Source organism: Zosterops lateralis (genome assembly GCF_965231275.1).
Source record: "Zosterops lateralis genome assembly, chromosome: 28".
NCBI lineage: Eukaryota > Metazoa > Chordata > Aves > Passeriformes > Zosteropidae > Zosterops > Zosterops lateralis.
Window position 1 is genome coordinate 5,363,219 of NC_139788.1, and position 24,977 is coordinate 5,388,195.

The 24,977-nt window shown below is 47.4% G+C and overlaps 3 protein-coding genes across 5 annotated transcripts in view; all 3 read right to left on the reverse strand.

Annotated features, from left to right (window-relative positions):
• The window catches only part of SRRM1 (serine and arginine repetitive matrix 1), a 17,428-nt gene extending 15,023 nt beyond the window's left edge, over nt 1-2,405 (reverse strand). Inside the window, exon 1 of the mRNA XM_083879517.1 lies at nt 2,342-2,405. Coding sequence (XP_083735643.1) covers nt 2,342-2,362 — 21 coding nt within the window. The 5' untranslated portion in view covers nt 2,363-2,405. The remainder of the gene's footprint in view (nt 1-2,341) is intronic.
• Nucleotides 2,406-4,405: 2,000 nt separating this feature from the next.
• On the reverse strand, nt 4,406-11,375 carry NCMAP (non-compact myelin associated protein). 3 transcript variants are annotated; one of them, XM_083879570.1, is made up of 4 exons: nt 11,254-11,375; nt 6,746-6,840; nt 6,536-6,620; nt 4,406-5,796 (listed from the first exon to the last, which is right to left on the reverse strand). In XM_083879570.1, the coding sequence occupies exons 2-4, from the start codon at nt 6,828-6,830 to the stop codon at nt 5,655-5,657; spliced, it is 312 nt and encodes a 103-aa protein (XP_083735696.1). In that variant the 5' UTR covers nt 6,831-6,840; nt 11,254-11,375; the 3' UTR covers nt 4,406-5,654. The 3 variants fall into 3 exon arrangements, with proteins under 3 accessions (XP_083735696.1, XP_083735698.1, XP_083735697.1); XM_083879572.1 differs by lacking the exon at nt 11,254-11,375 and adding an exon at nt 10,486-10,743; XM_083879571.1 differs by lacking the exon at nt 11,254-11,375 and adding an exon at nt 10,495-10,551.
• Nucleotides 11,376-14,657: 3,282 nt separating this feature from the next.
• On the reverse strand, nt 14,658-24,110 carry RCAN3 (RCAN family member 3). Its single transcript, XM_083879524.1, has 5 exons — nt 24,029-24,110; nt 20,867-21,109; nt 18,767-18,940; nt 17,505-17,676; nt 14,658-16,702 (listed from the first exon to the last, which is right to left on the reverse strand). The coding sequence occupies exons 2-5, from the start codon at nt 21,059-21,061 to the stop codon at nt 16,494-16,496; spliced, it is 750 nt and encodes a 249-aa protein (XP_083735650.1). The 5' UTR covers nt 21,062-21,109; nt 24,029-24,110; the 3' UTR covers nt 14,658-16,493.
• Nucleotides 24,111-24,977: the final 867 nt, after the last annotated feature.

The window sequence follows — 24,977 nt, forward strand, 5'->3', positions numbered from 1 at the left end:
AAGGATTATTTTCCCACATGTCTGCACAGTGCACCAGTAAAACCTGCAATGCTTTTTATTTGTAATTTATTTCAGGCAAAAGAAGCCTTTCCAGGTGCTTTTCAATTTTAGCTCTCACCAAGTGCTGAGGATTTTGGGGTGAGCAGCTCCTGAGCCCCACAGTAACACCCTCAATCATAACCCCTCTGGCACTGCCCACAAATTAAAGTATCAGCAGCATCAAACTGCCAGGAAAAGGCTTTACTAATTCCTTTGTAAAAGAAATGAAGTGTTAATCCTCTGTCCAGGTACAAAAAGCCCTATTTGCTTACAGTGACACCTCTGAAACCTTTGAGCAGTTTCCCTGAGGCAAAGCAGGGAGCAGAGAAGTACAAAGAATGCATTTTATTGATTGTGCTCTGTTAAAAGTTCACCAACTGGCTCCACTTCCATGGACAGGAGCTGTAGGTTAATTCATCAGGGAGGGAAAGGTCTGGAAGTCCAGTTTTGGAAAATTTACTGGCAGAGAAGTAAACAGAACCAGGCAGGAATTAGAGGAGATGTGGGGCTGCATCCAGATCCTGATGGGCTGTTCATGACTGAGGATAAACCCACAGCTTGGGAAGTTTATTCGGGAAACCAATGGGACTGATGGAATACAGGGAATTTTGTACAGGCAATTCTCAATGGAAGAACAGGGTTCAGTACAAGCAAAAATGTAAACTGTCAAGGAATTAAATAATAAAGACGAGAAAAGCCCAAATTTTAAGTTCACTTTGGTCAGAAAGCACCTGGAATTAGCAACATCACACATTGCAAAGTCATCAGTTATTTCAAGGGAACAATCCACTGACATCCCCATTTGCTGTTCCAGAACATGAGAATCCTAAAGTGTGACTGTGGCACAGGCACTTCCAGGGATTAAAACTCTTTACAATATTTGCAGTCTGCTGTGTGGCTTACAAAAAAACCACAACACTTGCCAGTTCACTCAACAACTAAACGTTCTTTTGGTTTGGGTTTTTTTTTTTTTTTAGTTATTTCACAACCCAGAAGGGAAACGGAAAGGAAGTTTCTTGTTGATAACACGTGGCAAGCAGCAATAGGAACCAGACAGCACAGAGCAAGGGGGCTACAGGAATTTAAAGAGGAAAAAAGGTTTGTACTGAAACTTCACAGAAATGTGAAGAGCTGACAGAATTACATATAGGAAGTTGCTTGGTATGGGGAGTCCAAATTGCTGCTCTGCTGCATTTCTGTCATTTCACATTTGGTTCCTCCTGAACCCAGAATAAAACCAGAACACTGTTCACAGCCCCACTTCAGTGCCATGCTGCTTTGGTTTTTATAAAATGCCACCTTCCACAGACCAGTTTAAAAGAATATTAGATTTCTAATCCCGAGTTTTCAGCCCCAGTAATCCTGCTGTCAATCACAACTACCTGATTTGTAAACCTTTTAACAACTGCATTAGAGCAAGTGTGGATTTAATCTGCAATTATTTTTCTCAAGCTAGTCCATGTAGGGAGAACTGAACTACGGGAATGGTTACAAGTGCTGCCGTGTTTTTAAAAGCGACCTAGCTACAGGAAATGAAAATAATATGGGCTGAACAAATGAATGAACCTTGAAATTTAGACTGGTTCTCAAAATTATCACAGAAACTCCAAAAATAAGGTCATTCCAATTAATGGACGAAAAAGCAAAGAACAAATAGACTCTTGGTAGGTTTCACGGTCTCTGCAGAAAATGCAGCACAGCTCTAAAACCAGAGCAGAAACTCAAAGAATTAAAAATTAAAAACCAACGTATGAATACAGCCTAACTTCTTTTTGCCAGGAATACACCTAAAAACCTCCCCGAAAAATCTCGATAAAAATTAGGGCAGCATTGTTTATTTGCTTTGAACGTGGACACTAAAGATCGTGGACAGCGCAAACCCGGGCTGGCCCCTCAGAGCCCCTCGGCCCCTTCTGCCCCCCGCTGCTCGGGGGTCGCAGTGGTGACACGGCCCCGCGTGGGTCGGGACCTCCGGAGCCGAGGCCGCTCAAGGCCCCGCCGGGGCCTGGCCGGGGAGCGCAGCCCCGGGAACGCCCGCAGAGCTTCCCCCGTGCCGCGCCCGACCCGGAGCCGCGCGATTCCCCCCGCTGCCGCCCGGGCCGCGCCGCCGCGGCCTCTTCCCGCCGCCATTTTCTCCGCGGCGAGGAGCCTGCGCAGGGCGGGGGCGGGGGGGCACGGCGGCACCGCGCGGGACAGCGCGGCTCCAGCGCGGGCCTGCAGCGGGGCCGGGCGGCGTCCCCGTGCCCCGGTGGGGCCGCCGCGCCGCCGTCCCGCCCTCAGGGCCCCCCGGGCCGGCACTTACGCGGAAGAACCCGGCGTCCATCTTGGCTCCTCCGCCTCCCGGCCGCGGCGCGCGCTGCCGTCCCGGCGTGCACCGCGCGCCCCTCAGCCGTGCCGGGGGTGGGAAAGGTGGGGGGGCGCGCGGGGGTGGGCGGTGCCAGGCGCGCGCAGCGCAGGTTCTCCCTCCGCCGCCTGCTGATTGGTGGAGGGTCGGCACGCGCGCGGGAGCCGGGCCAATGAGAGAGCGCGGCTGCTCCGGCGCGCGCGGGGGTGAGCGGGCGTGTGAGTCGCGCTCTCGCGAGATGCCGGCATCAGCACCGGCTTCAGCGGCCAACGCCTCGCGAGAGCTCAGCTCCCTCACGGCCGCGGCTCCCGCAGGGGTGACAGTGGGGCCGGGCCGGTCCGTGAGGGCACAGCCGCCTCAGCCCTCGGGAGCGACCCCTCGGCAACGGCCCCTCGGCTCCTTCCCTGCATAACAGGGATCCCTGGACAGGGCTCTGAAGAGGTCACAGAATCCTCAGAGGAGTTGGGGTTGGAAGGGGCCTCTGGAGTTCATCCAGTATAACCTCCTGCCCAGACACGTTCACCTGGAGCAGGTGACACAGGAGCACGTCCAGGTGGGTTTGGGATGTCTTCAGAGACGAAGACTCCAGGCCCTCCCTGAGCAGCTGTTCCAGGGCTCTGCCGCCCTCATGGAAAGAAGTTCTCCCTCATGTTGAGGTGGAACTCACTGTCGTTTATTTTATGGCCATTGCTCCTCATCCTGTCACTGAACAGAGCCTGGCACCATCCTCTGACATCCCTTGGAGATATTTTATGGATTGATGGGATCCCCTCTCAGCCTTCCCTCCTCCAGAATAACCAGGCCCAGCTCCCGCAGTCTCCCCTCATGAGGGAGATGCTCCAGACCCCAAAATCATCTTTGTGGCCTCCACTGGACCCCCTTCAGCAGCTCCTTGTCCTTCTTGTCCTGAGGACAAGTCATGAGCTCTCCATCCCATTCCACTCAGGACAAACTGGTGTGACTGGTGTAGGTCACTGTTCTGTATGGTTGCTGGGCTGAACTACAGATGCATTTTTTGGGAAATAAATTGGTTACAGGATTCAGGAATAAAACCCAAGGGAAATTATCGTATTTTATCTGCTTAGACTTGTAATGATCTGAGTTTTCCATAGCCAAACTTGGGACAGTGCTCGACTCGGCTGCTCAACAGCCCTGGATTAGGGAATTTAGGAAAGCTGACAGCTAAAGCTGGAATTGCTTCATGTGTTTGTTGAGAAACCTGCGGGAAGGCAGGAGGACACTAGGTGGAGCTCCGTGCTCTCTGCTGGGATAAGGAGGATGGAAATAAGGGGGGAAAGCTGAGTTTTGGGGTCAGGACTTACCCAGCAGAGAAAAATCATACATTTTACCAGAGTATCTGGCTCAGTGAAATTCCAGCAGGAGGAGCCGACCTGCTGAAGATCCTGTAGAACTTGTAGGAGGGAGAAACCATCCATTGATTCTTACAAGATAGGGCCAGCTAAAGGGGAGCATTCCCAAAATCTCTCTGGAAGTGGAACCTGGGGGCCGAATCAGGGCAGGCTGGATCAGCCCTGAGGCAGCTGCTGTTAACAGGGCAGGGAGAGTGTGGGATTGTTCCTGGAAAGCTCAAATCCACAGCAAATGGCACAGAGCAGGGATTTTTGTTTCTTGAGAAGGTGGTTTTGCTTGCTCAGCACAAGATCTGGGTTTTGCTGCCAGGAGGGGTTGTGGGGCCTCCCAGGAGGTGCCAATGTGAGGCAGATTTTACTGGTATTTGAATTTTTCAGCTTGAGCAGTGCTGGTGTGGTCACAGCAGCCAATTCTGCTGCCAATAATAGTAATTCTGTGACACTGGAACTGCTTGCAGTAGTTCTGCTTATTCTGCTTGTGAGCTTTGTTGGCTTGAAATGAAGCAAATGGAAAGTAAACTAAATTTGCTAGAGGTAGGTCTGGCTGGGGATGTTAAAAACAACAACAGTAAGATGTGCTTATCTTTCCTAAAAATCTTGATTTTGATCTCATGGAACTGTTCAGAGAACATCCAGAGAGAGAAACAGAAAATCAACTCCTATATATTTTTTGGGAAAAAAAAATAGATGTGCATCTTCTGTCCCTTTTGAATTATTAAATTAATCCTCCCTGCCACAAAAAATAAGGTAGAGAACCAGGATAAGAGAAATATTTACAAGGAGATTCAGAAACTTCACAAACAGCTGTCTCAATATTTGGTTTGGAATCCAAACCATGCTTCAGTTTCAGCCAGAAAAGAATATTGCAAAGTAATTGAATTTAGTTTCTGCACAATAAAAATTAGCAGTTAGTTAAACTGACCTGCTCAAGAGATCCAAGCTCATTGGAAAAAATACGAAATATAAAATCTCAGACAATCTGCCAGTCAGTGTCTGACAATGCTGCTCTGTGTTCCCACCCCGTGGGCTGTGAGCATCCCTGGGAATTCCTTTGTGCCACTGCTGCACACCCACAGCCCTCACACTCACAAAACAACCTCGCTTTGGGTTGGTTTGGAGAATAAAAAATTGCTAAAAATAGTTGGGCTGCACCAGAGAACAAAGCCTTGCAGGGTGAGTGGCTGCACAGGGCCTCCCTTGCTTTATCCAAGCTGATTTTTTCTATTTCCCTGCTTATTTTTTCAGTTAAAGAACTCAGATTTTGTGTAAGACAAAGCATTCTAACACAGCTCCAGCCATGAACCTGAACTGAGAATGAAACCCCTCAGACACCGAGTTCCTTTGGAAATGGAGAGTTACAGAGTTTATAGAAATAGTTTAAAAATACTTGAAAATAAGAAGTAACTTTTTTTTCCCCTCAACCCTTACATATATGGCATTAGAAACATGAAATGTGAGTAAAGATAAATACAATTTTGATACCTCCTGTACTACCCATCAGGTACAAAATAAACTACAAACCTCTTCCATGTCACTGGTAACAAACTCAGTTTGGGGCATGTCCAGACTCCTGTTTATCAGCAGCACAGAGAGGGTTCAAAGTCTCTGAGGAAGCAAAAGCTCCACAAAACCTGGGCATCTTCTCTTCTCGGTTTTATCCAGACCCAGAAGAGGCCTCGCTGCCATCCTGATGATTCCTAGACCTCCACCTGTTATTTCAGTCATAGGAAAAGTGTCCAGCCCTCTGATTTTTCCTCCCAAGGAAAGAAGCCAGGATTTAAATCGATTCACAGAGTGTATAGCAGCTGGTTGCTGTTCCCAGTGCAGCTGTGCTGAGGAGTCCCAGGTCTGTGGGATAACAATTCCATCTCTTGTCTGGCAGGGAGGACGAGCATTCCGGGTTACCTGCTCTGCAGGTGGATGTCCACAGGGATGAAGGTCACCGAGGGCTGCTGGGCCGGGCTGTGGCTGTGGTGCCCCACGGCAGGTGGCACTGCCAGCTTGGAGGGTTTGGGCTCCAGCTCCCGCCGCACTCGCATGCGCCTGGCAAAGGTAAGAAAGGGCAGTTGGCACCTGGGCTGGTCTCTCCTCTCCCAGGGTGAGTTTTGGGGAATGTCTCCCTGATTTTTCAGCCTTCTGATAGAGTACATTTCTACTGGAGCTTTCTCACAAATTGTAAGAAAAACAAAGAGTGATGTTTGGTAAATAATACATTCCTTTCCAGGGGAAAGGACAAATTGATGGACTTGGGGTCCAGAGAGGTGTCACTGTCATCCTCCAATCCCTGATCAAATTCCAAACCCTATTTAAACCCCAAACCAAAATAAGCTCTCTCTTTTCTTTCTCATGTCACAACCTGATGGGTGAGTGTGGTTCTTTCGTGTCCTCTGGTAACGGGAGATTCTCACACAACCCAGTCAAACCAAGCCAGAGTTTCATCCCAAAGATGGCAAAAGTCCTCCCAGAGCATGTGAGCTCTGAGAAGTGAGGAATCAAGTTCCCTCTCTGGCAGCCTTGGTGCACACTCAGACCTTCCCTGCATCATCAGGAATCGCTAAAAAGAGCTCCCACCACTCAGCCTCCATCAAGGAGCTCTTTGTGCTTCCTATGGTCCAGTCACAGCGCACTGACAGTGAGATTTCAGTACGCTGCAAGCGGCACTTCAGTGCTTAGATTCTCCTGGAAATTTTCAGCAACAAACCCTGAAATGCTCTATTAGCTGAGAGCAGGGACTTTGGTTCATCCTGGTTTGACTTGGTGACTCCAGGACTTGGCCACGTACCTGTTGTATGTTTTCAGGATGAGCAGAACCACTGTGAAAATAATAATCACCCCCACCACGATGGCAGCAACTATTGCTCCAGAACCTGGGAGAGAAGCAGGAAGGGGGGAAAGCCATATTTACAAAGTTGTCACTGCAGTGTTTGAAGTTTGATAAGTTCAAAGTCCACTTTAAAACCAAAAAAAGCCACCACCCCACTCCTTTCCTTACTTTGATAGAGACTTTGTTCTTGAGACTTTGTGGTCACATTCACTGAGAGCTGAGTGTTATTGGTCAGTGGCGTGGCCGTCGTCATCTTGAGTCGGCTGCAGAGGGGGAAAAGGAGTGAATTCCTAAATTATTAACCCAAATTTCACACTGCTAATTAGGCAACTGCCCACCAAAGGCTCACTGAACTGGGGTTCTTCATATTTTTATCATGGTGATATCCTGGCCCTGCTGTAGGAATGGAAATTGGGACGATGGAAATTTTGGTACAATCTTGAGCAATTTGCCTCAAAATATCCCCTGGTCAGTGCTAATAGGATAAAATAAGATATAAACACAATAGTGAATTTTAGATTAGCACCTCTGGTTGAGATTCAGATCACTGAGCAAATGAGCCTGAAGGATCCTACACCCAGAATTCAGCAACATCTTGAGGGAAGGGAAGAACTCATCACAGAAAGGTTTAAAAACTCCATTATGAAATAAAATTTAAAGAAGCTTCCTTCATCTACGACAGAGAAGAAAAACCATTTAACCCCTTCACTTGGAGCTCCAAAAGTGTCAGGACAAACACCAGCCCCTGAACAGGGACACTGCAACGTGGCTGTGGCAGGAGGTTGTGAGTTCAGCCTTGTGTCAGCTCAGGTCTGTTATTGGAAGGGGATGAACTTCCAAGGGCACAGCTGAAAACAGGCCTGTGTTTTGGTGGGTGAAACTGGATCTGGAAAGAACAGCGGGGATGTTTGCTGGTTTTAGAAGGGTTTTCCAAGTGTCCCTGGAAACCTGAGCCATTAAAGGGCTCCTTCAGCCCAAGAGGGGTGTGAGCACCACTTCAAAGAGCCTCTGGAACCAGCTCAGCTCCCAGTCCCAGAGCTGAGACACTCCACCTGCCCCTTGAAAACGAAATTATCCTTCAACACTTGATATGGAACTGAGTTTCCCACTTCAGATGCTGCCCAGTACAACCAGGCAGGACTCTGATGCTCCACTGGGATATTGTGTGGCATGCTAACTTTAATTTTATGCAGCACAAGATAGACAATAGCCAGAAGTAATTCGGTGGAAATCCGTTGGTAATAAAAAATAATACAAATTGAAAACCTGCAGAGCAGGTCAGTGGGGAATGAGCATGATCAGGAAGAGCAGGAAGGGAAGTGGTTGGTGTCTGACTGGGATGCAGGATCAGAACTGCAAGGGCCACTCTTCAAATACTTCAATCCCCTCAAGTTAAAAGTTTGGTTTTCTTTTTCTAATCTAAAAACCAAACTAACTTTGCCCCAAGCCTGTAACTGGGTCATTTTCCTGTGAGTGAATGATTCCTTTGTTTAGCCAAGGCCAAGTAAATTCAGCAGTATGAGCATCAGCTGAAATATTTTGTGTTTAGACTCTGCCCAGCCCTATTGTCCACCTTGTGGCTCCTGACAAGGGCAGTGCAAATGCCAGACCTACAGAAGCCTTTTCTCCCTCCTCTGGCTACCAAAAATAAAAACTCCAAATAAATACGGCTGAATATTTTAATATTAAGCCATGAAATATTCCTCATTCCTACCTTCCCTCTGGGTGAAAGCACCTTGGGAATGGGGAGCTGTTTGTGCATGAGTCACCCAGACCCGAATGATTTTTATTGTCGTAGTGAAACCGCCTGTTTACAAAGGGATTAATTTATCCAGCAGGCTGCACTGATCTGAGGTATAGTTTGAAAACTGCATCAGGCTGGAGTTTTTCTGTTTTGTGTAGCAAGTCTGGGGGTCCAAGCTCTGTGTCTCCAGCCAGGGTGGAAGGTGCCAGTCCTCCTGACCTGGAGTCCATACCTGTCCCGTGAATCAGCAGGATACACCTGACCAAGCCTCTGCTGCAAGAAAGACCCCACAAAATCCATAGGAACTGACTGATTTTCAGCCAGGAGCCTACTCTGTTCAGAAAAACGTTTGGAAAATCAGGAGTGCTGGATAAAAGCCATTCAGCATGGGAGAAGAAGTGGACTTTGATACAGTAATCACAGGACATTCTTTGTCCATGACACAGGACTGCACTTCCCCCTGTGCACACACACCTGCCTGGGCTCTCAGAGCCTCTCATTCACCCTCACTCTCCACACTGCTGGTTATTTTTGCATCCCCACGTTACGGAGCTGGAAATGTTTCCATAAAGTTCAGCTTTGGGCTCGTTTCCATTTCAAACACCTTGGCACATACAGGGGATAGGTTGTTCTGGCACAAGTAGGAGCAATGCCCCCTTTTCTAAAGCCTCCCTGCTGCCCCTGCCCTGCTGGGCTGAGTTTGTTTGCGAGGAGATGGGGATCAGAGCTCACCTGTCAGCACCACCTGGCAATTACAGCAGAGGGGCCATAGGGAACAGAGGAGTTTGTTTGAATTTTTCCAGGATGGCTGGGCTTAGAGAGGCAGCTCCCTGCCAGGGAAGGCAGGTGCTGGTTAGGAGGACACAGATTCAGTGCTTTCACCTGGGAAAAGGTGGGGTTTGCATGGAGCTGGGTTGTTCCTGCCCTCACCTTCCCAGCAGCCCGGGAACACAGCCAGGGATCGAGGCAAGCTGTGATTTCAGAGAGTAATAAAAACACAGCGTCCTTCAGTGAGACCTGAACGTGCCTGGCTTCACCTTGAGAGGCTCCAAAGAGGGAGCAAGGAGGAAAGAAAAGCCCAAGTTCAAAGTGGCCTGAGGCAAACAACCCTCCCTGTGTGAGCCTGAGTGTCCCCACGTCAGGGCAGCACCTTTACATAAGCATTTTTTCAGGTTCTGGCATGAGCTGCCCAGGTTGAGCTGCTGGTAAAACACATTAAAACAGTTCATTGCCTTGCCAAGACAGAGACAGTGGCACAAGCTGCAGGCTGCTCTGGGCAGTAGCAGCACCAACTAAAAAAACCCTCAGTAATTCTACCTGCCCCAAACCCCTCAGCTTCCACGGGTGACAAGAAGTGACAACAGGACCCCCCAAAAGAGCATCCTCATTTCTAAAGCCATGGCTGGAAATATGAACTTAGTAGACTTTTGTCACTGACTCACCCAGGAGCAGTGTCTAAATCAGACTGTGAACTGCACATTGCCCAATTCTAACTTTTTGCCTTAAAATTCTGGGCCACACACACTTCTCCCTCCCACCCTCTGTGAATGCTGTTATTCATGGGAATGACAGGAACTCCACCACGTTTAGATCCTAAAACCACTCCAGACCCTTCAGGGATATGCAGGATATGGAAGAAAACAAGCCAGAGGTATTTTCCCACTGGTTCCAGGCCAGGATCTAAGGCGCACTGGGATCAGGAGACTTGCTTTAGAGACTTAGGAAATATCCAACAGAACCAGGATTTGGACTTAAAATGGAAAAAGCCCCCAAGCAGCACCACAATGCTGGAGCTTGGCAGCTCAGAGCTTGCCTAAGCCAACTTGTTGAATGTGTGAGGCACCTTCCCCTCTGCAGAGCCCTGAAGACACACACAGCAGCTGACACCTCACACTTGCAGCCTGTTCTCCACCAGAGCCCCTTGGCAAACCCTCAGTGCCCCAACCTGGCACCCACAGAGGGACAATAACTCTGTCAGACCCTGAAGTCACTGGTCTCTGCTCTGCCTTTGTCTCCTGGTCTGTAATCACTAAATCAACCCCTGCTGCCCACCCAGCACAATGCATCCCATCAGTGAAAGCTATTTACAAAAAGCTACGCTTCCTTTACCACGGACTTCCTGGGGCATTAAATACATTAATTACCAGGAAAAACCAGAAATCACCATTCAAACCTGTCAGCAGCTTCAGTGTGTTCCCAAATAAAGCAAGCAGTGTAGTTTTGTTCTGTGCTGGAGACACTCAGTGAACTGTAACACAATGCTCTGAGCTTTCGAGTTCCTTTCCTGTTAAATATTACTCTGCCAGCTCTTTCCAGCACACTGCTCAGCAGATTGGGGGAGAAAAAAAAAAGTATACAACAAAAAAATCCCCAAAACCACAAACAAATAACACCAACAAACCCATATTTATAGTGCCGGGGTTGAATAAGTCAGGACAAGAGATTCAGCGTCCCCAGTGATGAAAGGACACCGCCGGCGATGGAATGAGCTTTCAACAGCCGCGCTGGGTTCCCTCTCTCCGGGAGGAAACCGCGCCAGACCAGTCCCAGTACCGTCCCTTAAGGGCTCCCGATTAATGGAACAACTGCTCAAACACCAGTTGAACAGAAAAACGTGCGAGGACATCTGCTCTCTATTTCCTTCTGGTTTGGAGGTACCGATAAAGAGCTCGCGTTTCCCGTAGTACATCCACAGTGCCTCGCACACAAACCCGGAGTAACCGCGCTGCAACCACCGCTCGCGCTGGCGGCAGAAGGGAACAGGGCTTTAGGGCAAAATGTAACAGATCTTTAGGGCAGAAAGGAACAGAGCTTTGGGGGAGAAAGTGACAGAGCTTTGAGGCGAAAAGTGACAGCGCTTAGGGCAGAAAGGTTACAATTATCCCCCTTGAAGAGCGGTTCCTACACCCCACCCTCATCCGACGCTACTCACGGAGGATGCTGCGGGCTGGGAGCTCCGGCGCTGCCGCAGCGGCTCCCGGCTCCCTCCGCCGCCGGAGCTGCGGGGCTCCCCCGCCGCCGCTCCCGCCCCTTCCCCAGGCCGGAGCTGCCCTGTCCTGCCCAGCCCCGCTGCTGCCGCGGGGAACCCGGTGCCGGTGCGGCCGGAGCCCCGGCACGGCCCCGCCGCCGCAGGTGCCTCCTCGGGGCCGCCCAGCCCGGCCCGGCCCCCGGCGCCGCCTCCCCGGGCCCGTGCGCGGCTGCGGCTGGGGAGGATGGAGGAGTCTGGGATAGACCCCCCTGCTCACAGCGAGAGTTCCAAGCTTTGGGAGCAGCCCGGTTTCTGCTGCTCTTCGATGCCCTAAGGTCTCCCAGGCACTTCGGGAGAAGGATCCCGAGCACATCCAGCCCAAAGACGGAACGAGTGGTTTTGTTCACTCGTCAGTGGAATCAGAAGGATCAAACTGGCAATGAATCCTCGCCTTTAAACTGTAATTCGTTGGCTTTATCCTGCAGAAAAGTGTGACCACAGTCCCTGTCTGGATTTTTCCTGTGGACATCACGCTTTACAAAGGGATCCTGCCTGGACCTGATAGTGGTCCCATGGGAAACCAGAAAACCACAGGAACAAGCCACAGCTCTCCATTCAGGCTCCATTCATGGTTTAGGATTGTCAAGCTGCTGTGCAGATGTTTCCCCCCATTCTCTATTTCAGCTGCCCCAGCTGCAGCCAGAGCTACATCTCCCACCTCCCTTAGAACCTGAACCAGGATAAAACCTGGTCCTTACACAGTCCTGCCTCTGTATGGAAGATAGCAACAGGGGGATCCTGATGGTCCATAAACATTTGCAGTGGATTTCTAGGCAAGAGCAGAGTCCAGTTGGGCTGAAAAATGAGGTCTTTCCTTACCTTGCAGCTCTCCCTTTCTTCTTCCAGGAACTTTTGTGCCCCTAACACAGCTCATACTTCACTTTGGGTTCACCATGGGCTGGTTTCTACTGAACCCACAGAACAAAACCACAGAGGCGTTTTCACCAGAAACCAGAGTTTCCAGATCCAATTATTCAGCAATTTTTTTTGTACAGCTACAAAGACCCACATTAGTCACTTCCAGCTCAATCCCATGGAAGCCTATGCAGCTCCTTAAAGCCCCAGACTGAAACCCCAGCAGGGATTACTCACCAATCATCTTTCCAAGGGAATAAATTTCACTTGATTGGTTTCCTTACGACTGTCCCATCCTGCATAAACAAGCAGGAGCACGAGGCCCTCCTGGGAACAGGAGTGGTTTTCCAGCCACAAACCTTCCCTGGGCTGTATCTCTGGAGAGCAGAAGGGGCTTCTCTCAACAGTCAGCACCCATAACTGGGAAGAGGTATGAATGTAAGTTAATAAAAATAATGAATAACTCAATTTAAGTAGTACAGAAAGGGAGGCACCAGCCCCTGTGACCATCAGGCAGCCCAAGTAAAAGCAAATGTGAGTTCTCAAAACCTCTGTGACAGCAGAGAGGGAAGGTGGGACTTTCCCAAGGGTTTGTCCCTCACCAGGTCCTAAATTTGTAGCCATTTACTATGAGCTAGAGCCACACACCAGGTTTATACTGTTAAATGTATAAATACATTTGTATAATGTATAAATAAATATTTATACACTGTTACTCTAAAGCTCTGCTGCCAACATCAGTGACCCAGTTTGCAGGCGCCCATTAAAGGAGGACTAAAGGAGACTCTGTGATGCTCCAGAAAAATCCTGATGATGTTAATGGACATCAAAGGACAAAACATAACTCTGAATTAACTCCAGGCTCACTACAGCATTACCAATGCCTAGGAAGTGGCCCAGCCTTACAAGGTGTGGAGAATTTACCATGGAGCAGGTTTTGACTCCTCCTGGAACACCAGCTCAGCTCCCAGCTCTGCTGGTTCGTCTGCAGTTTCCCTGCACCTGGCAGGGCAGAGCCTGGAGTGTCTCAGTGAGAACAAAGGGAACAGATATCACAGCAGATATCAAGAACAACTAAAAATTCATTATGATTGAGTTTGGAACTGTATTGTGAAATCAGGCCCTCAGTGATCTCCACAGGCTCACAGCCTCAGAAATAATTACCAGACCCCCTGTGAGGGATGGAGGGAGCTGAGGTGATCTGTCCCAGCAGGAAGGCACAGCTCAGCCTGGCTGCCCTCCCAGTCCCTGCTCCTGTGATCCCAACACAGAGCTGCAGAGGACAGGAGTTGGTTATTTTTATGTAAGAGCAAAGCAGACTGCCAGAATGTCTTTCCCACTGCCTCACCCCGGTCCTGCTGATGGTTGGAATATGTTCCCTTCACCAGGGGAATCAAACATTCCCTCTACAAGCCTGAGCATGCCAAAGTGTTACAGTACAGAGACTTGGTTCAGAGCAGGATTTTAACACATTAGGTAACATCTAAAATATGGCGCTTTCTACTTTTGAGGCTCTGCTCTTGTTTTATGGAGAAATCAGACCCTGTGAACCCTCCCTGGAACTGTGAATGGTGGCAGGGACAGCCCAGTGTCACCCCATCTCAGGGTCAATACCTACAGGAGGAGAAGTCTTTTATCTTGCTCTGCATTTTCTCCAAGGGGATGAAGCTTGGCTGGGGTATCTTTCCACACCAGGCATCTCTCCTAGCAAGTTTTACACTGAGATTGAAGCAAATAAACAAAGCCCAGTAAGATTCACAGACCAGCCTTCTGTTCTGGGCTCAAAAATATCCCTAATCCAAACCCAGACAAAAACGGAAATTAATCCTTTCAGGAAATAAATGAATTTGGAATAATTGGAATTTTATGCACAGGGTCTTTCCAGGGGAAGCAGTTCTGTGACAAGGTAGAATGAGGAGCTGCAATCACAAGTTCTCAGCTATTATAAAACCAAAGTACTCCCATAACTCCAGAACACAAAGAAACACCACATATTTCAGCTTCTGCTCAAGGAGAATGTTTTAAAGGAATTTGGGGTATTTATTTATACAAAGTGCAAGCTCAGAAAGGGCTGACTTGGTGCCTTTGTGCAAGCTTGCTGCTAAAACCAGCCCTTACCAGCAGGTCAGTGATTAGGAGAAACAGGTTCTGGTGGAGGGAATAAAGCAAACTCCAGCCTCATTTGCCAAGGCAGGCTGTCACCCTGGAGTAGAGTTTTTGTCACCCTGAAGAGGAGCAGAATCACTTCTGATATTGATCAATGGCTTCATTAAAGCTTTGAAGCCTCTGTTTGGCTCCTCTTTCCCCCCCAGAGTGGTCCCTGCCACCACGGGCTCCGAGGCACATGGAGTCCTCATCCCATCTGCCCATGAGAACATTCAAACTGAAACCACCCTTAAAAAAATCTCAATATCCCCCTTGACCAGCATGGAACACAGTTCAAATCCCAAATGTGAATGGCACTGCATTGTTTTATTTGAAGTGTCTTTACACAATGGAAAGTGCTGGAATGTTGTTCCACATTTTACACATTTATACATCAACAACATCATACTCGATTCTCCTTATAAAACTGTTTCTGAATGTTTTCCACTTACTCCTACTTACAGCAACTTGTACACTGGGGTAGAAAAGAAATAATTTAAAAAATCGAAACACCACAGAGAATCCAACTCGGACTTCTGGAATTTCAAAAATCCACAAGTCTGCTGGATGGATAACACAGGTTTTTGTTGGGTTTTTAACCTTTGTTTTAATTCCATGGAAAAGTGAGACAGTGAAGCTGGGCTTGGAGTGATTTCAATACCTGAAGAGATACATAAATATCACACCTGTGATAGATGGACAAACTCCATTTACCTTTTTACTGTGTCCTATTCCTGCCTCTGGAGCAAGGATCTGCCTGCAGGATCCCACTTTGAAGCTGGTGGCAGGAGGGATCCTGAGCAAGCACAACACGGAGCTGAAAACCTCCACATCCATGAGAATCCCTGCCCATTCATTTTCCCTCTGCTGTCAGTCAAGTGAAAACATTTCTGGAAGTTCAAGAAGCACATCAGGTACAACTGAAACACACTGAAATGAACCTGAAAAAATCTGAATTTCAGAACAATTTCTACACAGGAACATCAGCAGCCTGGTTTGATCACAAATAATTTTATCTTTTTAAATAGAAAAAAAGAAGAATCTGTCTAGACTAAAAAAGTTTGGCTATAAAATAGCATAAAAGCACAGGAGCAGGTGTTGTTATACCAAGGCATATTTTCCTCCTACTAAAACACTTAACACAAGATCACAAAATCAAAAATCTATATTCTAAAAGATGCATCCTGGTCTCAGAAACAGCAGATGCTCTGTCAGACACACAGGAGGCCACACAGAAAAAGTCTTCATGAAAAACTGCAAACAAGGGCTGAAACTGCATAAAAACTGGCTAAGCCAGGCAACTGATTGTCTTTGAAAATACAAAACAGACTGGAGAAGTTAACAATTAACCCTTGGATGTTTTAGCTCCTGCCAGGGCCTAACAGTCACTGGATTTATTCAGACGTGGAGGCGTCCCAAGGACTGGAGAGGAACGAACATCCCCAGATTGTCAGGATCAGACACAACACACTCAACAGCTGGATCCGTATTTCCCTCTACCACTGTAATTAACCCCTAATTAGGTGTCAGTGCACCACCACAGACACCAGAGCAGGAGTGTTTGTGATAAACTCTGAGGTTCTTCCTCTGGTGTTCTCCTCCCTGTAGTCACCAACCCCCCTGAATTCAGCTCCTCCATGTATTTGTGCCTCATGTCAAACTACAAGCACATACCTGGTATTTCTGAGCAAAGCCAAGGTTAACCCTCACTTCAGCTGGCAAGGAATCTGAGCAGAGAGAGTGCATTTCACTTGTGTTTAACACTAGATTAACTGGAAGCTGTTGGACAGATCAGCTTTTAACTGCTGTACAAGGAACTTGCTGGAACCCACTCGTGTCAGGAGGAGATTATTTCAGCACTTGGAACATCACACTGTACAACAGAGAGCAAAGGGCAACATCTTAAAAAACCAAAACACAGCCACACTCCCTAATTGTCACTATTTCAAGTCAGGTGGATTTGCTACACTCAGGGGGGGACTAGTCCCTAAAATTAAAGTGCTTTTCAGAGCATTGGCATCCAAAATCTTGAACATGAGAGACAACTACAAGTCAGATCTGTTGTGACCTAGAGCAGCAGCACAGACAGCAACACAAGGACTGGCCGGGTTCCTGGTGCTGGTACCACGAGGAGCAGCTCAGCTCTAACAGGGCATTGTCCCCCCCACCTCCAGGGCACACTCGAAGGCTTTGGAGTCACTCAGGATGGTGGGGGGCGGGTCTGGGCGCCGCGTCTGCAGGATCTTCTGTCTGGGGCTCTTGATCTCCTCCTCCTCCTCCGTCTCGCTCTCGCACACATGCACAACCACGCTGGGGGTGGAGTCTGTCCCTGCGTGCAGCTCGTACTTCTCCCCTGAGAGCAGCCAGCGAGAGGCACGTTAAAAACACCCCCAAGGAAAAGCACTGAGCTCAAAATCCCCTTAATAACTTCAACAACACAACCAAATAATTAATTCCCATCCCATCTTTAATGTGCTCAACCTCCACTCTTCATCAAACCTCTGAAATGCCTTCAAACAGTCCCTGTAGCAGTTACAGCACACTTTGAATAGAATCCATCTTTTAATTGACATTTAGAGGAAGGGAGGGATGTAAAAAACTCCCAGGAAGACATCAGAACACAAGCAGCAAACACATTTCTAAGTGACATCATTTGTGCTGTATATGTCTGTGACAGTTGTAAATTAAAAGCTACAAAAGCATTTGAGTGCATCAAGCCTCCCCATTTCCTGCTTTTCACAGCAAGCAAACACCACATTTCCCAGGAAGGCTTAGAAAGAAGTTGATGATTAAATCCAAAAAGTCCATATTGGCTTCCAGACACCCTTAACAGCTGGAGCTGCTCATCTGCAAGAGACTGAACTTCTCATTTCTGCAAGAAACTGAACTTCTCATTTCTCTGATTGTTTGTTCCTTAATCCTGAGCCTCTGACAAAATTCAATATATGAGTGTGATGGAGCCACTCCCTCACAGTCCAGTCCTGTGCTACACTTTCAATCAATTAATTAATTAAGTGATGGATCATTTCATTCAAGTAAGAAACATCACATTAAAGAGACTCAGTTTCTTCTCACAGAAAAGGACAAGTAGATAAACTCCCTCAATAACCACTTTTGAAGGGAAGTGCCACACAGAAGCAGGTAAATGTCCCTACCTGGCCCCAGCTTGGAGACAGCACAGAGCAGATCATAATTGATCAGAGGAGTTGCATCTTCACTCTGTTTCCACCCCACTGGGGGAGAGGCAGGGGGGGAAATCAGGAACTGTTTCACAGGTTGTGGAGGAAGGAGGTAGGACTTGTCCCCAATTTCACTGGACACCTGCACCTGCAGGCAAAGCCAGGAGACAGAGAGCACAAATATTAATTCCCTTTTTATTTGGTTTTGTGCAAAACGAGTTCCACTCTCTTTTACAAATTTAGAAGTTTAATTAAAAAAAAAAAAAAAAAGACAAATTAGAACACAGAATAAGTGAAGGCCGAGGAGGCTTGGCACAAGGTGTGCTCATAGCCCCCCTCATCCTTTTAGGACTTCTATCTTTAAGGAGGACTGTGTTGAATATTCAGTAGATGTTAATCAAACATTCTTTTTTTGATCTGTTTTAAGTATCCCTGATCATCTTTTCTAATAGATTTATTTTTTTTTGGGTGGCTCCACTTAGTCTGGTAACATGGATATAAATTTTCTTCTGAGGTTTTCTGGTTCTTTTAATTTGGATAAGAAAACAGAAAGTTAACAGGTTTTTCCTATGAAGGGTCACAAGGTGACACCCCCCCCACCCCTTCCCATAACTTCTGGCTTGGTGGTTCAGACGTTACAAAGAAGAGATTAAAAAAAACAAAAACCCAGTATTTTACTGTTAACCTTTTGGTATAATCAGAAAATACACATTCATTTACCTTTCTAAACTCTATTAATAAAACATAATACAGTACATATAGTAGTCACGTTAATATTTGCAACTATATAATATGCATTTATAACAGTTTACTTCCCTGCTAATGCACACCCATGCCCTGCACTTATTTCAGCCTAGCTTTAAAAAACAAAACTAGTTCAGCTCTTGCTACAACACCTCAGGGAACTGCTGCAGCTCAGAACCTGTGCAGGGGCTGCTGTGGGACCTGTGCCAACACACCAGGGACAAAGCATCTCTTAGAAAAAGAATTTGGGACCCACTAATTTTGTTTCAGCCCCTCTGTGTGTCTGGGGGGGGGGGGGGGGGGGTGGTTTGGTCAGTGCACAGAGACTGTCCCAACCAATCTCAGCTCAAGATGAAAAACAAAACTAAAATTCTGACACAGCTCAGTCTAGAACAATGAGGTGATTTCAGATATTTACCCCAAATGAAGCTCATGGGCAAAGGAGGAATCAAGAAACAAGGACAGAGGTGCAAGATCTGTGTGTCCCACCATACCTGTGCAAAGTAAAGCTTCAGCTTCTTCCCACTGAACTCGGTCTCGTGCAGCTCTATCCGAGCTCGTGCTGCTGCCTCGGGGTTGCTGAAGTTTATCCTCACCCTCCTGAAGCTTTTGAACAGCTGGAACGTCACCTGCTCATCATAGACTGTGAAAAGTGCTTCAAACCTTTCCTGGGGAGAAACACAATCATTCTCCAGATGCAAAATGAACGTTCTCACCCTGCGAAAACACATTTTCCTTTGCTCTCCTCTCCCAAATCCCACCCATGTCCTGAATCACCTCAACCTGCACATTCCACACCTCCCTCCCTGCTTGTAAATCCACACCCAGGGGAGCACAGCGTTGTCTCACTGCTTACATCTGGATTCCAAGAGCAAACCGGTGTGAATCAGCCCAGAAACTCTGAATACACAAAGTGCCACCTAGTGAGAGCTGCTCGGAGGTGCAGGGCTCCAAAAACTGGTACTTGCACACGATTTTCATCAAGAAACTACAAAAATACTCTGCAAGTCAGGTAATTTTTGCATTAGATAAACCAAAGTATTGATTATGGAAGGAAAATGTCAAAAATATCAGCATGAGTAAAATAATTAATATAAAAATTTTGTCTCTTCCACAGTAAACACAAAAACAAAAAAACTGAAAAAAATATCCATGGTTTATTGAACACGAAATCTTAACTTCAAGTTCTTTAAAGATTGGTAACTGCACTGTAATGAAAATCAATTTCATGGTTCTGAAATTCAATTAATAATTTTCAATTATGAAATTCAATTAATTTACCAGCTCTCTGATCCACAAGAGACCTCATTTACAGATTATTTTTTTTCCCACGTATAAGTGCAGCAGGAAATCTCCTGGTGTAGAATTTCATCCACTGTAAAAAGTCAGATTTAAATCCCTGGATGAGAAGTCTGCAATAAATCTCTTTGCAGTTTTATTTACTAAGTTCTGATAATCTGTTATTCAGAGACCTACGTAAGCCAATAGGCAGAAGAGGAATCCTCAATGAAAATCTTTCCAGGGACCCCAGTTAATTTGTCTGACTCCAACAGACTCTGATCTCTCCCAAAAATCCTGGAAATGCCTTCCCTCATTATAAAAACAATGACAGGTTCAGTTTAAATAGCACTGAAGAACCTCTTCAGATGATGCCCATGTTGGCTTTTACACAAATAATGTTTTTTTGCACCATTTTCTCCAACCCACACAACATGAGGGTCTTTATTAAATCACAAAACCTCTTCCTGCTGCACAAAGGCCAAATTTTGTACCTGACAAACACAGACTTGCAATTGAGTGGCTCAACCCTGCAGCTGAGAAAGGTGAGGATGTTCCAGTCCTGCCATTCCCCTCACAAAGGGAATATCGGAGAATAAAACAAGATGTACTTTTACCCTGTCTGCATTTCTCACCTTCTGCTCTTTGAACTAAACTGGATAAAATACTTTCAGATGCAATGTGAAAGGCCAAAATTCTTTAATGAGTTAAAACCAAAAGGCTGCCATATCTCCCTGGACACCCCTGGGATGCAAGGACAGTGTGGGAATTCTTTCATCTAATGGATCTCATTATTCCTGATGCTCTTGGCAGCAAAGGGAATTAAGATTTGGCTGGATAAAATGCTAACAGGCCAGATAAAATTTACTTTATTACATGGTCTTCATAAGCCACTTTTAAAGTGTTCAAGTCAGAACACACATCCTGCAAATTTGTATTCACACTTTTAGCAGGATCCTTGCCTTGAAATAGAACTTTTACATTGGCAGATTTTATTTTTAATTTTTACCTATTTAATAGTATTTTTTAAATTTCAAATTTTATTTAAATCTGCCTTTGGATATTGTATCATGATGTTTAGATAAAGAGAAAATAATAATCAGAAGAGCTTTTTATGGGAGCAGCATTATTGTCTATTAAGTTTCCATGGCCAGAGAAGTGTGGTATTATCTGCCTTGGGTAACTGCCCTGAGCTTACCAGGAAAATACTCTGGGTTGGGTTTTTCCCTCTATTATAATGTGCACTAACACACTGAGAATCCAGACAGAAGTGTTCAATGGAACACTGAGAACACCTCACACTCCTTCCCCCTTACCTTCTCCTCCTGTACCTCGAACACAGCCTCGTGGACACTGCAAGCAAAGAGTGAGGTAGGCAAGTCACTTAAATCCATCATCTCTTCCAAATCCTCTTCATTTTCTCCAAAAATCATCTGCTCCTCCTCCTCCTGGTCACTGCTGTACAGGTCTGACTGGCTGTCACTCCAGGACCTCATGGAATCCCTGAGCATCCTTCCCCCGCAGCAGCTCCTGCTCACGTGCCAGCTTCCAGCAGGGCCCTGCCAGCCAAAAATCCAAAAACAACTGTGAGGATACCACATCTCCCTGCTCCCACTGTCAAAAGGCAAATGATTGCACAAAGGAAAACAGAAATCAACATTAAATTTGTTCTGTCCTGCTGCTCTTGCATTATCAGCACAAATCAGCAGCACCACGTCCCCCTGCTGAGGATGGAGGGAGGATTCTGCTGCTTCATCAAAAGGAAGATAAAGTCACCACGTCAAGAAACTGCAATTTCTCCTCCCTTTACTCTGACAGGAATCCAAAATGACAGCACTGTTCCAGAAGCTTTTCTCCATTACACACTTTACAGTGAGCGACTATTTCTTGTTTAATAATTAAACTCATTTCCTGAGTAATCAGAGCAGTCCTCTGGTATCTGAAAAAATAACTTTATTTCATCAGTGAGAGCACATGGACAAAGTTAAAATCATCTCTCCAAAGCCTCTCCAAGCCAACCAAAATCTAAAATCTGATGTAAGGAAATATCGTTTTCCTACACCTTTTGCATAGGTAAGAGTACCTACAGACAGGAGTAGACACATCAAGGAAGACCAAAAAAAAAAAAAAAAAAGGCAAAGAAGCAAGAGACTAAATAAAAAACATCAGGGAGAATATTTTTCATACAATAGAAAAGATTTTACTGGAGTGGATCTTCTGCCACCCATCCCTGCAAAACTCCTCAGGTTTTCACACTGCTGTGTGTTGAGAGAAGAACTGCACCAGATCTGGGTTTGGAAAAGAGTAATAAATTGTGACACAATATTTAAAAAAAGGTAGCAAATCTATGATGTTTCATTGGCAATGATCTCATCTGAATATTTGCCTAATGAGGGGGAGATTAACTGGGTTAATGACAGTGACTGCCCCAGTGACACCGTCCCAAACCCATGCACACACCTGGGGATCTCAGTTCTGCTGCCCAGGATGGGAGGAAGGATGGAAATTTGGGAAAACAGGCAGCTGGTGGAAACCTCAGTTCTTGTGCTTGCTGATTCATGCAAGGAGGGAAGAGAAAAGGAACAAAAATGCGCCAAAATGGTGAAAACAAAAGGCACCATCTGGCTCTGAGGAGATCTGGGCTCATCCATACAGCACCAGGACAGACACCCACATCCAGCCAAGCCTTGGTGGACTGAGAGCAACATTCCAGCCTTGGCCTGGTTTGATCCCACATTCCTAAGCATTCCTGAGGGATCAAACCACCCAACCCACAAACACGGCTCCCAGTGCTGGCTTTGCTGACAGCCCAAAGAACAGGGAGACCTCCAACAAGGAGAGAGCAACACTGGCAGAAAAAAGAGAGTTTGGAAAGTAAACTCAAATATTTGAATGAATGGTGAACCAAACATGGAGTGAGGAACACACAGAGCAACTCGAAATTTGGTCAGGTTGAGCCTCACTGCAAAACAAAGTCAGGGCAGCAGTGACATTAAACCAAACCCAGGTGTGACAGCTCAGCACAGAGTGCTTCTGCAGAAAACTCTGGGCTATGGAAGCTACTGAAATTATATTGTATTTCTTTTTTTTTTTTAATCAAGATTTCATCATAGCTCTGTTCTTTTTAATCATAAAACTACATGGTTTTGTTTTTTTTTTTCCTCAGATAATTCATTTTTCATTACTTCACCTGAATCAATTCAAAACACCTGATTACTGAGCAAGACAAAAATCTCCAACAACCCCCTGACATCAGGATGAGACAGGTGAGACTCAGCTATGAATATTAATTAAGAAGTACAGTGAGAAACAGCTCTGTGAGAAGTGTTATTTGAACAGATTGGGTAGAACTATTTACTGTGCAATTATTAGAAAGCATCAAAATCAGAAAAAGGACACTCCAAACTTGACAGGTACAGGAATGTGATTATTAGTGCAACATCCAAACTGCTCTGCTTCAGGAAAAAAGGGAATTTCTTCACTACCTCCTTGGAAAGGTGAGAGATTCCTATTTATAAACTGTCTGATATGAAAAGAGATATGCAAATCTAAGTAATTGATTACAATCAGCTTATTCTTATTATTAACTTAGTATTAATAGCAATAAAATTCTAAGCAATTTCATTGCAATACAGATTAGCAAACTATTGGATCACTCATTCCCTCGTAGATTTCAGATTAAACAGCACAATTTAAAGGATCCCAAGAACTAAAGCCACTGGGATCAGACCTTTCACTAAATCCTTTCTTCTGAGCATTAACACCTGCTTATCATTTAAATACCAGGCGACAGGGAAACACTTATAAACAGACTCCCCAAGTTCATAGAAGGCTAAAAATCATCTGAAATTAAAGCAAAGCAGTTCTGCCATGGGGAGCTGTAGCTCTTCACCAGCACAGGCAGCACCGGGGAGTTTTCCTTGGCATCCTCTGGACCAGCAGCTCATTCACAGTCACATCCCATCGCTCAAGGGATGTAAGGACTGGAAACGGCGTGGCAATTTCCACAGGAATAGTTCAATCCGCTCTGATAGGGAGCGCACAGGAAAAAATCCTTCCCTGTGAGGGTGGGGAGGCCCTGGCACAGGGTGCCCAGAGCAGCTGTGGCTGCCCCTGGGTCCCTGGCAGTGCCCAAGGCCAGGCTGGACACTGGGGCTGGGAGCAGCCTGGGACAGTGGGAGGTGTCCCTGCCATGGCAGGGGTGGCACTGGAGGGGCTTTAACCCTTCCCACCCAAAGCATTCCACGATTCCAAACGCCGGGGCTGACCCCGCAGACCGCACGGCGCTGCCCTGGCTCACGGCGGCGGGACAAACGCGGGGCGGGGGCCGGAGCCTTGGCTTTCTTTAATTCCAAACCCCAAACCCTCCATCTCCGCCCTGAAAGAGGATGAAAACAACTTCCCCGCCCGCATCCAGACCCGCACCCGCGGCACGGCCCGGCCCAGGGGCGGCTCCGGCGGGGCCGCTCTCAGCTCACCTGCGGACGGCTCTGCCTGAGGGGCGGCGGGGACGCGCAGGGTCCGTGTGGGGCGGCGGGAGCGCGCTGCGCCCGCGGGTGTCCGTCAGAGGCAGCGGGAGCGCGCAGCGCCCGCGGGACCCGGGGCGGGGCGGGGCGGCGGCGGGAACGCGCCTGCGCGCGCGCACCACCCCCCCCGCGCCTCCTCCGGGAGCTGAGGGGGTGTGTGAGGGGGGCCGGTGACCCGGATGGAGAGAGGGAGAGGAGGGGAGACGGAGGGAGAGGGGAGGAATGAGGGAGAGGGAAGGGAGAAGGGCGGGAGGGAGTCGAGGGCTGTGCAATGGCCCGGCCCCGCCGCCGCCTCCCCAGGGCCGTTTCAGGCGCCCCAGAACCGCTCTGGGGACACTTCGGGCGGTGTTTGTGTGGCACTGATGCTGGAGAGGCGGCTGGAGCCCACCGCCCGCTAGGGCTGTCCAGGGTCCCTGTGAGAATGGCTGAGCTCAGGGCGAATGAGAATTTATTTAAAAATGCTGCAAATCGCCCCCGGAGCAGCATATGGACGAAGGGTTGGCGGCTGGTGTGGAGGAAGGAGCTGCCCAGAGCAGCTGTGGCTGCCCCTGGATCCCTGGCAGTGCCCAAGGCCAGGTTGGATGGAGCTTGGAGCAGCCTGGGACAGTGGAAAGGTGTCCCTGCCATGGCAGGGGTGGCACTGGATGAGCTTTGAGGTACCTCCCTTTCAACCCAAACCAGTCTGGGATTCTTTGATTCTTCCCTTGGCATTAATCGGGATGGCTCTGCCATCAGCCTCGGACAGCTGCCAGCTGGGAACAGTGACAGTTTGTGTCCTCCTCGGAGTAAATCACAGCTTAATCCAGCCATGAGATGGTGTCAGACAGCCATCATCTGAGCTGGGTGATACAGTAGTGCCTGTGCACATTTATCTCTAAAGAAAGCACAAACCAACATCCTG